General features: G+C 41.6%; 1 protein-coding gene across 1 annotated transcript in view; it reads right to left on the bottom strand.

Moving 5' to 3' along the window:
• Positions 1–14,052, bottom strand: part of LOC145407828 (multicopper oxidase 3-like) — a 39,392-nt gene that overhangs the window by 8,169 nt on the left and 17,171 nt on the right. The window contains exons 3-9 of the mRNA XM_080278684.1: positions 11,482–11,722; positions 9,765–9,972; positions 7,667–7,887; positions 6,375–6,576; positions 5,546–5,627; positions 4,294–4,396; positions 3,329–3,421 (exon numbers count right to left, since the gene is read on the bottom strand). Of these exons, the coding sequence (XP_080134810.1) occupies positions 3,329–3,421; positions 4,294–4,396; positions 5,546–5,627; positions 6,375–6,576; positions 7,667–7,887; positions 9,765–9,972; positions 11,482–11,722 (1,150 nt within the window). The remainder of the gene's footprint in view (positions 1–3,328; positions 3,422–4,293; positions 4,397–5,545; positions 5,628–6,374; positions 6,577–7,666; positions 7,888–9,764; positions 9,973–11,481; positions 11,723–14,052) is intronic.

The following is a 14,052-nucleotide window of genomic DNA, read 5'->3' as shown; positions in this document are numbered from 1 at the left end:
GAGAGATAGTAGTAGAATGGATGTGGAAGATGTGCAGATTGGCCTGGGAGGAAGGTAGAATCCCGGAGGATTGGAAGTCAGGTATAATTATTCCCTTGTACAAAGGAAAAGGGGAAAAAGAAGTGTGTGGTAATCATAGGGGCATTTGTCTTCTTAGTATAATAGGAAAAGTGTATGGTAGGATACTTATTGACAGAGTTAGAGAAAGAACAGAGAAATTAGTTGGAGAAGAACAGGGAGGCTTTAGGAAGGGAAGAGGTTGTGTAGATCAGATATTCATTCTTAGATCTTTAGTGGAAAAGTTTCTAGAGAAGGGAAAGAAGTTGTATGCGGCTTTCATGGATTTGGAGAAAGCATATGACAGGGTGGATAGACTAGGATTGTGGAAAGTGTTAAGAATATATGGAGTAGATGGGAAGTTGTTGAATGCTGTGAAGAGTATGTACGATGGTGCGAAGGCTGCAGTGCGTGTGGATGGTGAACTAAGTGAATTTTTCTCTTTGAAAGTTGAGTTGAAACAGGGATGTGTCATGTCTCTATGGTTGTTCAATCTGTACATGGATGGGGTAATAAAAGAGATACAAGGTAGGGTAGTGGATGTTGGAGTGGCCCTGGTGAAAGAGGATAGTGTTTGGAAACTCCCTGTACTGTTGTTTGCAGATGATACTGTGCTGTTGAGTGAAGACGAAAGGGAGCTGCAAGGCTTGGTGGATGAGTTTGAGAGAGTGTGTAAGAAACGGAATCTAAAGGTGAATGTAGGGAAGAGTAAAGTGATGGTCTTTGAGAGAGGTGAAGTCAGTGAATGTACAGCGAGGTTGGATGGTGAGGAATTGGAAAATGTGAGTACGTTTAAGTACTTGGGTAGTGTGATGGGTAAGGATGAAGGTTTGGAGGGTGAAGTGCTTGAAAGGGTACAGCAGGGAAGAAAGGTTGCTGATTCTTTGAAAGCAGTGATTAGAAACAGGGAAGTGAGCATGGAAGTGAAAAAGTTACTACATGAGAGTATTGTGATACCAACTCTAAGATAAGGAAGTGAAGCTTGGACGTTGTTGGAAGGACACAAGTCAAGAGTGAGAGCAGTGGAAATGAGTTATTTAAGAGGAGCCTGTGGAGTCACATGGAGAGACAGGCTGACAAATGAGGATATAAAGGAGCGTTGTGGTGTTGATGTGGATGTGATAGGAAGCGTTATGAGGAACACACTGAGGTGGTTTGGCCATGTGGAGAGGATGGAGGGTGAAAGACTGAAGAAGAGAGTGTATGTGAGTGAGGTGGAGGGGGGAAGAGGGAGGGGGAGGCCGAGGATGAGATGGAGGAATGGGGTGGAGAGGTATATGAGAGAGGGAGGTGTGGGTTGGGAGCAGGGCAGTGAAATGACGGGGGACAGGGCGACTTGGAGGCGATTTGTTTGTGGCCACCCCAAACGGGATTGAGGCGTCTGGCAATAGATAGATAGATAGATAGACTTTGGAAGGGTTCAGGGTAATGCAAGGATGAGGTTAATCGAATTGGAGAGCAATCAGTCAAAGAACAAGATCACAGGGCAAAGCGTTCTGTCCTTAGATTAGTTGATGGGCACGGGTTTTGCACTCTCCAGTTGCTCCGTCTTATTTCTTACAATCCTATACTTATTAGATGGTGTCATTCTATCTATCTATCTATTGCCAGACGCCTTAATCCCTTATACTGGGTGGCCACAAACAAATCGCCTCCACGTCCCCCTGTCCCCCTGCCATTTCACTGCCCTGCTTCCAGTTCGCACTCCCCTCTCTCATATGCCTCTCCACTCCATCCCTCCATCTCATCCTTGGCCTTCCCCTCTCTCTCTCCCCCTCCACCTCACTCACATACACTCTCCTCGTCAGTCTCTCACTCTCCATCCTCTCCACATGGCCAAACCACCTCAGTGTGTTTCTCCTAATGCTTCCTATCACATCCACATTCAAATTAAGAAAGTCACCTACATTCGTTTTACTTTAACTTGACTGAGAATTACCCTCTCACCATCTCGTATGCTGAGTTACTAATATAAACTAGCGCTATAATTGGATGCTAGTCACGAAGAAGTGCTATGGAGATGTAGAGTCGTAGCACTTGTCTTTTTCAACCACTGAGCTACGTGGAATAATCTCCAAATAGACAAAAATCTGGCCCAGGTTAAGATAAATGGACCATGGTAGACAGGAAATTAAGGAAAAATACCTCGAATAGCTGAAGCTAAAAAAGTCTGTTTTAAAAGGAATAAAACAGTATGGAAAAATAACTAAACTATCCTATTTTACTTTAATTTGACCTAAAACTGCCATCTCTCTATCTTGTCTGCAGAGTTGTAACCAGATAAACACTAAAATATGATGCTGGTCACAAAGAAGTGCGATGGAAAGGATGTGGAGCTAGAGTACTGTCTTTTTCTGTCACTCAGCTGCTACATGAAATCAACTACAAACGAATGAAAGTCTGGGTCAGGTTAAGGTGAAAAGGGTATAGCTGGAATGAGTGGGTTAAGGATCCTGGGCAATCTGTACGGTTAAGAAAGGGACGAATTTTTATTGTCCAGGGAGCTTCCTTTATACCTCCTCCCCAGATACTATTTTATTTATTTTATTCATTTATAATCACACTTTATTATCATTCGGTAGCATGTATTTTTATAAGCTCTGCTCTCTTGCTTGATATTTTCTCCTTACATACAGGTAACATTAATAATATAGAATAATATCAAAAATTAACATGAAAAGTCGCTCAGAACCAACGAACAGCAACATCAATAAGGCTGTGGTTAAAGACTACGTATAAAAAAAAAATTGCAGTACAAAATATTACCTTTTCTTGGTAACGATCACTATACGGAATCTTTTTACCAACCACAAAGAGGTCTCAAGTCTGTTCAACTCTCAGTAGCTGTGAATTGGTGTCGTGAATAATTTTTTTGCTCTTCACTCTGATATTCACTTTATTTAGGTACTAGAGTTTTGACAGCATATGAGTGGCTCAATAAAAAGCGTAGAAGTTGTATCAGTGCTCTACACCTGTATCAATCTATATAAGGTCTACTGTGGAAACAGTCCTAATACTCGGATGGAAAGTAATAAACAGAATTAACCCTTCCATGTGCTGGCGAGGAACGAATAGGAAGGGAGTTCTATATAAACAGAGAAGTAATGTATATGCCGAAGTATTGTCGTGTCTTTGTTCGCTTGTGCCAGAGTCTGTGTATGTCATCGGTAAAACTAACAGAACTAACAGGGTGCGAACGTATACACGCATATGAAAGGATAACAGTTGAAAAAATCTCACGTCACTGAAGGACAAGCCATTCTGTGAGTACCTGGTCTGCGAGTAAGCTGGACTCCAAGGATGTGAGGTCTACCATGCTCACCATCTCCTCCGTGCCGCCTGCCGAATTGAGCGGGTTTACCACCTGAAATGGGGACAAAATACCTTATAGTCGGCAGAAGCGAGATATCTCTAAGGAACAACACACTGTCTAGTAGTTCTCAAGCGCCCCAGATGCAGGGAAGGTCATACAAAGGCTTAATAACCAGTGAGGTGATTGAAGGTTCTTTGATTATGGAATGTCAGCAGTAGAGGTAAGTTTATCATATTTTCCCTATATTTCCTTGGCTTGGGCCTCTAAGCGACAAAAGGTGTGATATATGGATGCTTTTTTCTTTCTTTTTTTAACACCTGCACTTGGGGAGTCGGAGAGGGTATTATGTTTCCAGAGATGTGTGTGTGTGTGTTTGTGTGTGTGTGTGTGTGTGTGTGTGTGTGTGTGTGTGTGTGTGTGTGTGTGTGTGTGTGTGTGTGTCAATAGAGTAACTCGAACAGTTTACTCAGATTTTAACCAAACTGGGCACAAAGTTTTTTTTTTTTCTTCTTACTACCTCCAATTAGTATATCCACATGGGAAGAGGCACTCTCGAACTGAATGGTTTGGAAACATGAATAACTCAGCAAGCATGAAGGTTTCACGTATTACTGGCTTCAGTATCTATTGTAAACCTAACCATATGAAGCACCAGATATCTTAAGTACTTATCGCCTCAACCCTCATCTCATTTTTGCTTTTTACACTCTTGTATCCTGTGCTTAAAAGTTTCAGATCAAGTGATGGTGATTAAGCTGGTGATGGGAATGAGCAATGATGATGATGATGATGATGATGATGATGATGATGATGGGGATGAAGCAAAGATGATGATAATGATGATAATGATGATGATGATGATGATGATAATGGTGATGATTATTATGATGACGCCTTCACAATGAATGGATGGGTTGACTCACAATTCCTGGTGGGTAGTTGGGGTCATAGGCTAGGGTGGAGCTGGGTTCTTCTTCAGGGGCCCCTTCGTACCTCAGTATGACACCTTGCACTGCCTCCGTCGTTCTGTGAGAGAGAGAGAGAGAGAGAGAGAGAGAGAGAGGGAGAGAGAGAGAGAGAGAGAGAGAGAAGGTGTGTGAGATGGACAAATATACTCTGACATCAAGTGACTGATTTGACGCTAAACGAATTTGCTTTGACACTTGGACGAATGTGCTTTTACACAAGAGCAAGGTGTTGTTTGGAATTTTAGTTAATGCAGCTAGACATATTTTAGTGTGCTCATTTTAAAAGGTTATCACGGTCAGGAAAGAATGGTGTTGGGATTCTTGTTACATTCTTAATCACCTACTTATGCGAGACAGGTTAATGAACGCCACTACCTGTCAAATCAGTGCCGTGTCCTGGTTATTTTGAAAGTACAGGACAGGATAGGACACAGATCCAGTATAAGAGGACCATGGTATGTCCAGCTTCAATTTGATACTAAGTTTTAAAAATGTTTTCATAATGTGGTTCAGTGAGCAAAATTGATTGCCTGGCTTAATGACCTATGTGTGGTCGATAAGCACTAATCCCAAGCCTTCTTTTGTTTTTGATGATTGTATATAGTTTGAGACAACAGTTCAACCATTATTCACCTCTTCTGCCTCTCACGTTCCACTGCTAGCTAATATTCCTAAATTGACAGATGATTGGTATGTGCCTGTGCCCATGGTTGATCCTCTTTGATATGATGTGTCGGGGATAGGACTGGTATTTCCCTTTTATAAGGTGTGTCGGAAGGAAAGGTGACTCTTATTCTTTAAGTGTCCTGTAGAAGCAGTGGAACAGTAGGAGAGAGGATAGGTAAATATCTGTACTCATAATTGATTCCCTTTGATCTGATCTGTCAGGGAGAAGATTGGTATGCTTCTGTGCTGCTGGTTAATTCTCTTTTACATAATTTGTCAAGAGAGTAAATGAATGGCATGCCCCGAGTGTCACGTGGGTGCAGTAGATCAGTCGGCTAAGTTTTTGGTGATATCCCGTTTACAGACAAAGTAGAAAAAAGGAAACAAACATAAGGGACCGATGTGTGTTGACGAGCTGTATGCTGAAGAAACCGTGATGCGTCTTTACACAGAAACCGTGATGCGTCAATACATAGAACTCTCATATCGGTATTTCACTTTTTCCATGCACACCCTTCTTTCTGACTGCATCGAGACTCACCCACAGGCGATAAGTCCGTTGAGTCTGATCCAGTAGTTATCTGGTTCCTGATTTGCCTCCACAACCACGTCGAACCTCTCACCTGCAATACAGTGCATATCATTGCAGCCATACATTTATTCTTCCTTGCAACCTAACACCTTACTCTGACATACATCGCCATTAAAACCAACGTATTTACACCTTAGGAAACTGTGTAATGCTCACAACTTGCATATTTAATCGTGGCTGTATGAAAATCAGTAAGCCTTATGAGCTAGGAATGAATCTCCTTGGTTACTGATCACATCGACCCTCCAGTCTGACTACACTTGGCCATCAAGAGAAGTGAGAACAAACGCCCATTATCTCTCTCTCTCTCTCTCTCTCTCTCTCTCTTGTTTTCTTTTTTCAATACAACAACGATATTTTCACATTACTCTCGCATGCAGCTTTATCAGATTCATTTATATTCGCCATCAACCTTGCCCATGTGGTAGATGTTAACGATATGATGGTCATGATAACAATGCTGCTGCTGATGGTGGTGGTGGTGGTGATAATGATAATGATGATGACGATAGCGATAGACTGTGGGTAATGCTGATGATTTAAATGAATACAGTAATAGGGACCACCATGATATTATGATGATGATGATGATAAGGTAATGATGATGATGATGTTGATGATGATGATGATGATGATGATGATGATGATGATGATAAGGGAATAATGATGATGATGATGATGATGATGAGTACAGTTATAGGGACCCCATGATATTATGATGATGATGATAAGGTAATAATGATGATGATGATGATGATGATAGGCAAACATAACAAACCTGAGTAAAGAACTAGAGAGTTTGCGGTGTAGGGAATGATGGGGTGACCGTCCACAGCGATGATGGTGAAGGTGTGGCCGTCAATACTGAATATCATGGGGCAGTTGAACACGCCTCCCTGTATAAGCCTCAGTCTGTGGCGGAACCCAGGACTCACCCTCACCACCTCAAGGGGCAGAGCAATGACCCCACTAGCGTCTACCTGGAATTATCACGTCTTTTATTACCTTGTTCCGGGCTCTCTCATTAATTAACTCTCTCAGTTCGATTGTGTCATTTTTATTTTATTTTTGCTATCTTCAGACGAGTTTACTTAAGCTTTGGAGAGACCATTTGAAGCTTCATCTCTCTCTCTCTCTCTCTCTCTCTCTCAGCTAAATGAAAGTCTGACGTAGCAGGAAGAAAACGAAAACTACAACACTGATCTGAAGGGATTAACTTGTAAATAACCCTCATACGTCATTGCACTGAAGGGATTAACTTATAATTAACCCCCATACGTCACTGGATTAAAGGGATTAATTGTAAATAACTCTCATACGTCATTGCACTGATGTTATTAACTTGTAAATTACCCTCATTTTCCTTCCCCGTGGCAGCTGGAATCTAAATAGCTGAAGACTTTTTCGTTGGCCATTACCATTTACATTGCCAGTGTAAATTTAAGCTGTCATCTGTCCCTGATTAACTCTGGTATTCTTCATTTGCGGTCTGTATATAATGTTGCTCTTGTCCTCAGGCAGGTGATTTCTCGTGTTTTGTGGAGACGGCCCTGTTAGCGTTATTGTTGACAATACTGCATCATTTTCCACTTCATATTCCCACTTCCACACCCCCGCCCACACCAGCAGACTGAGCCGTTCCCTCAATGCACAAAATAGCGCCAGGTGGGTCACTTGTGGAGAGCTATATTCGGACCTCCTTATATATAAAGTGATAAACAAGTACCATGCCTGCCCAAGGTTTGTATCTTTCACTCTAACTTGGCATAAAACTGCCATCTCTTCCCCATGCATACTGAGCTGTAGCAATAGACTAACACGACATGAATACTGAGTTGTAGCAACTGACTGACACTAAATTATGATGCTAGTCATGAAGAGGTGTTATGAAAAAGACGTAGAGCCGCAGTTTTGTCTGATTCTGCCAATGAGCTACGTGAAGTATGCTGCAAAAGGACACAAATCTGGGCCAAGCTAAGGTGAAAGGAGTAGAGTATGAATATTGCCGATAAGTACTCAGGATACATTCACGGTTACTAAAACTAGTTAAGCCGAGAACTAAATACTTACTGCACCCCAATTCCTGCCTTTGCCATTGACGAGTATGTTGGCAGGGATGGCACTGGTGGTGTAGTGATTGTGGGCACTGAACTCCGAGGAAATGGCATTGTGTATCCAGTCTGACAACACCAGTACATGCTCGGGCAGGTCGGTGTCGTACAGGCCTAGGTGGGGGTCCTCCGCCTCCCGCACCACTAGGGCACCAAACACACCACTGCCCCGGTGAAGTCCTGTGGGGAGCCAAACAGTCGAGGGATACTGGGTGGTCTATATGGGTGTTTCAGAACTGTACCGACAAACACTGACCATAGGTAGAGGATGGAAAAGTAAGAGGCTATATTTATAACTCTTTGGTAATAAATGCATAGTACCCTACATGTGATTGGCATTGTAACTAATTTAGCATTAGCTGTGCTGCAAGTTCAGAGATGTGTTACGACCTCTAAATGCATGCACTCTCTTTGAAAAATATCATATTACTGTCTTGCAACATACGGATATGGGTACGGAAATGGTAAAATGTAAAATGTAACATATGGAGAAGTTGAATGTTAATGATATGTTAGCAGCCCACCATAGCACCCAACATGCTGAGAATTGGTAATTCTGATTGAAATTTGAAACATCGTAGCCTATGTCGAGCTCGGCGTTCAGAACAAAGATATCACCCGTATCAAGTTGGTTTGGGATAATCATAATATTCTGTTACACAGCATGGTACATACAATAATATACGTTGAGAATAACCTAAAAGTACGGTTATTTGTTATTTGTGTTGACTAGAGATGCTGTTAATACAGCAGTATTGTTCTCATGTCTGCATAGTGTTCAAGGCACCGAATGTCATCTTTTTACACCTGTGAGAGTCGATGTGTGTTTGCATTACGAGACTTGATCTCCCTGCAACTTACTAGTTTTCCTATTACCCTTAGCTCCGTAGGTCACATCACGGAGAACAGATGGTCAGGTAATGCTTCAGAATAAATACTGAATACGGTACGAAAGCTTATGGTCCTCCACGTTATGTAAGCGCTTCATAATCTTACGTCCATCATCCGACCGTACCTGAAACTCTTTCATATATCAGTCTTTAAAGCCAGTTAAGAATTCAGTGACACGGGATATTAAACAGCTTGAATGTTTACAGAACAGACACCTCGGCAACTAGCAAAGGATATAGGGAGTAGGAGGGGAGGGGGAGGTGATTGGGTACTCGGCCAGATTTTTTTTAGCCCTGCCTTGATCTCCATGTTGTTTGTTAAATCGCCTTTATCTTATGAAAGACGCTCTTCCATACTACAGTGCATAGAGGTAATTTTACATTTAGTCTTGTGGGTACAATATTGAGCCACACTACATTGGTCACCTCGATCTAGTGTGTTGTGGAGATGGCTTTGACTACTAACGTAATGAGCACAAACATATCAACCGCTTGGTGACGTTATTAATCAACAATGCAATCAGTGGACCTACAAAACCAATAAAATAAATTAAACATACTCGGTAAAACAGGAACAATGTTATGGGAAGCAGAAATGGAGGGATAGACACGGGAAACGCGATAACTAAACAGACCGCAACACACGAGAATTGAAAAACTTAACATATGGATCACCCTGTATTTTTACCATCGTTATTTAACCTGAGCAGATTCGCTTGCATATAGGCTTGCCTCACTCTCCCAGGTCTACAGAGAACTGACGTTTTTTGTGCAAATTATATCACTGACCTTCTTTAAGAACCGAGGGCATTCTGTGGAAGGTGAAGTGAAAAACAAAACAAAGCTGCACTCATAGTACTGGTTTCTCAAGGAATATCCGAACACTCAACTATAAATGCTGTTTGTGACGATACTCATTCTGCCACACCTGCTACTGATAGATATGCTCACTTTCACTTTACCTGAAGGCAGGGTCTCCCCACTGGTTATTTCACTATTATTATCTCACAGCCTTTCGTTACGTACATTTTGTAACAAGAAGACAGGTTAAATCTAGTTAGGTTAAGTTAGGTCATGCCAGGATATGTAAAACAACAAATATGTACACAAATAAGCTAGGACGTAATCCTGCCTTGGCCTCCTGTGAAGACCCAGACCGTGACCTACCCATGTGGGAGTGCCAGAGATGGGTGCCTGGTGTGGCCGCGAGGAAGTTGTAGCGGAAGGCACCGGGCAAGATGGGACACTGGGTGAGGAAGGGCACACCATCGTAGTACTGGTAGTTCCACATGTGTTGACCGTGCCAGTGAAGGGTGTCAGTGTCGGACAGCATCATATTGTAGTAGTCCACCACAATGCGATCGCCAGCGCACACCTCAAACACACAAACATTTTGTAATTTTATAATCTATTCACTTTAACTAGGCGTCAGGTTGCTATCTCTCCACCTTAAATGCTGAGCTGCAAAAAGACAGTAACATTCGAAAAGGATGCTAGGCACGAAGAATTATCATGGAGATGACGTAAAGGCATGGTATTGTGTTATTCTGCCGCTGGGCTACGAGAGGTACGCTGCAAAAGGACGGAAATTTTATCCAGGTTAACGAACCGTGGCAATGTACAACCACAAGGTCACCACACATCATCTTATATGTCATTTTCACTGTTTTAGATGACTGCCGAACTTAATTTCATGCAGGATTGATGGTGGTAAAAAAAATATGGAAATTCTCACTCGGAAACTTACCTTTGAGAGTTCGAAGCCAAACGTTGGTCTGACAAATCTGAAAAAAACTTCGTATCAAAATAGCTGTATATGTTTCTCTGCATGCCTGCTTTATTACTGTACTTGTATGTTTTGTTACAGTGAGAATGCAATGTCTGACTTTTTTACTGACGACGCGGATGAATCTGCGTAACCTTAGCAGTACTGACAATAAATTCACCTTGTTTTTCTTTGCCAGAGTGACACGAATACAATATCACCGGTTCAGTGATATGCTTTCATGAGAGAGTAACGGAGGCCAGAGAGGCAAGTGTTAGAGGTGGGGTCGGACCTGACAACCAACACAAAAGTTTACCAGAATTAGCCTACCAGACGGGAAGCTTTTTCTGAATTCATCTGAAAGTACTTTATTCTACTTTTCTACCCTCTTCTAATCTCTGGTTGGGTCAGAACCTAGCCAGATTTTGTCGAAATTAGCCGAAAAAAGAGAAAAGAAAAAGAAAACAAAGGTAAAAGAAAGGAGCGGGAGGGGGATTTACGGAAAACAGCCTACAGGACCAGACTGACAAGAAATGTATCATATCCATATCGGACAGGACCGGATTTCCGAAAAAAAAAAGAAGCAAATTTGTCAATATACTGCTACTGGATTGAACTGAGTGTACAGTTTTACATCCTATTCGTGTCATGTGTGGTAATTTATGTTGAAGTGTTACATGTGACTTTAAACCCAGATATAAATCAACCTTCAAAGTTATGCACTCTCTGTCCTTTCTTCTTCTTGCAAACAACACTCTTCAGGTACGATAGAAAAAACGTAAATTTGTTGATTAAAACAAAGCTAAGAGTCCACTTCATAAGTTGTTCTGGTATGTTTCTTAGAAATACGTATGTAGCTAATCCTGTAGCTTCATTACTGATTGTCTGTGTCCAGTTATCCCCCAGTCATTTCCCTTGCATACTGGCACAGCTGTTGATCATTAATACCTTGATAATATAACAGGAGCTAGTGATAGATATGGCCCTGGCACATTTTCCCAGTAGAGACGAGTGTCTGCTCCATCCTGTTTCACATATTACACACTAGTTCAGCTGCTATACATTACTGCGGCAATGTTTTTGTTACTCCACAGTAATATACAGGGCAGAGTGTAGTACCTGTATGTCTGGTCCTGGCAGCTGCCTGTTGATGGTCAGCAGCGAACGCGCCACGCCGTCCCCCGCAACACATTCCTCGCGGGCACAGTCACTCAGCGTGCTGGGACAGTCATAGCACGCACGGCTTAGGGTGTGGTACTCCTCAAGATGAAACTCATATACGCACGTGCGGTTGTCGCCAGCTACGCACGTGCGCTGACACTCGTGCACTGCACCTGTAATAAGATGTATTAACCTGCGACTATGGAAAGCAACTCATAAGAAGAGAAATGTCTGGAAGTAGTCAGGAAAAATCCGATGCACGTCCATTACCTACACAATATTGACATCATTAAATAAGTGATATAGTGCTAGAGAACGATGTGAATCTCATGTCCAGAGTAGCAAGGAATGAAGTTGGGTGTGGTTGTATTATAGCTGGACTGGGTGTCGGTTTATGTAATTTGTCAGCCTTATCACTTGAACCATCTTGTAGGAGACAATATTGACAGGTTAGTGCCTAAGGTGTGCATTCAAATAAGGTCCAGTGATTGGCCTTGGTTTAAGGAAGCCTGTCATGTTTCATACGAGAATATACAGATCGTCTGTGGGATATGGACTCAGACAAGTGAAGCCTGGTTAGAATTCAGCAGGCTGCTAATGCAAGTGTAGTTGGTGTATGGGGTTGATATACAGCTCATATGAGAGCTGTAGGAGGTGCCTTGGTGAGGCTGAGCAACGGCACAAGCTGAGATGCATGGTGTGCTTGGCTGTGTGACGGATATTTCACCGCTGACTGATCCTTCCATGGGGCGTCCTGTTTCTGATATTACCACTAAGTCTCATCTGCTCGTGAGATTTTGTATTCCAACCAGAGTTCCCGTGTAGTGGAACCCCCTTCATCCTGGCATTGCATACTTTATGTAGTTTTTCTTCTTGCGTCGGTGAGGTGAGGCATCAACTCAGTTATCAGGATAACCAGGACAGGATTTATCCCTTGTTATTTTTTTATATATCTGTATCTGTCGTAGGCTTGGCCCAGTGTTGGCCCCTCTGCAGGTTCCTGGGCCCAGATTCTACAAACCGTCATAGCTAAGTCCGTCGTACATATCTAAACAAAATGGCGCATTTTAGACATAACTCCGTCAGAAACTCGTATGGTCGACCATAAACTCCTATGGACGACCATAATAAGACGCGCGATGGTATGTTCGGGTTCACCCTGTCTTAACGCCGCCTATGACCGTCAGAAGTGTGTCAACATGGCCGCACCACAGCAAGCAGATCCCCAGCCGAGGAATATTTTCCGAAGAAGGGACGTGCTTAACGAGCTCAGTGATGCTGAGCTTATCAAGAGATACCGGCTAGACAGGGACGGTATTTTGTATGTCACCAATCTTGTGAGAGACGCCTTATCGAATGACACCAAGAGGAGAAACCCACTCACCCCGGAGCTTAAGGTCATCATAACACTACGTTATCTTGCTACCGGAAAAATGCAAATGTGCAGAGTTTGGGCTTTACAGTACTTGTAGGGCTAGCCCCAGCAGGTTAGGTTAATTATGGACGTCTAAAAAATATTAAATAATAAAATAATTAAATATAATAAAATAATAATAATGGGATAGGTAAAGTTTAGACTGGTCGAAAAAATAATACCTTAGGTTAAGGTTAGTGTAAAAAAATATGAAAATATTAAATAAACCAGAAACAAATTATAGAAGTATATAACTCAACCTAACCCAGATGAACTGGTTATTGTCCTATTGCTGTCCATAGCAATGAACATTTTCTTTAACTTTCTTTGGACTTAAGAAAATATTTGTAATGTAGGTTAAGTATATTATAATAAATAATGATATGAATAAAAAAAAAATATATATATATATATATATATATGTATATATATATATATATATATATATATATATATATATATATATATATATATATATATATATATATATATATATATATAATAAAATTTAACCTAACCAAGTTTAGCCTAGCCAACAAAAAAATACTAATATGAAATTAGATGAAATTAATAAGGTAGGTTAAGTTTACACTAGTCAGACAGTGTTTTTGGTTACACACTTTTCAACGGGAATACGTTTCAGCGCATTTTCTCACAAATGAATTCCTATTTTACTATGTCTAACTTCCCCAAAAGTCGTAATATGAAGTTAAAACAATTTAAATCCAAGAAAATAATGCCAAGAACCTATTTTATTCCATAAATTTAAAGTTGACAAATTGTGAGCGGTGCGTTCTAGCAGCTGACGGTGTTGTTGGATTAGTGAGGTATGGCCGACGACTTCCGACGGCCATAAGACTGACTGTCATAAATTTGCTTAGCTATGACGGTTAGCTAGGGTCGACCATAAGCACTATGCAGAATACAGGCCCTGGGCCCAGATTCTACAAACCGTCATAGCTAAGTCCGTCGTACATATCTAAACAAAATGGCGCATTTTAGACATAACTCCGTCAGAAACTCGTATGGTCGACCATAAACTCCTATGGACGACCATAATAAGACGCGCGATGGTATGTTCGGGTTCACCCTGTCTTAACGCCGCCTATGACCGT

This window comes from Coenobita brevimanus, chromosome 74 (assembly GCF_032717465.1).
Source record: "Coenobita brevimanus isolate Jiangsu-jjx chromosome 74, ASM3271746v2, whole genome shotgun sequence".
Lineage (NCBI taxonomy): Eukaryota > Metazoa > Arthropoda > Malacostraca > Decapoda > Coenobitidae > Coenobita > Coenobita brevimanus.
Note: the sequence above shows the minus strand (reverse complement) of the source record. Positions and strands in the feature narration are given on the sequence as shown.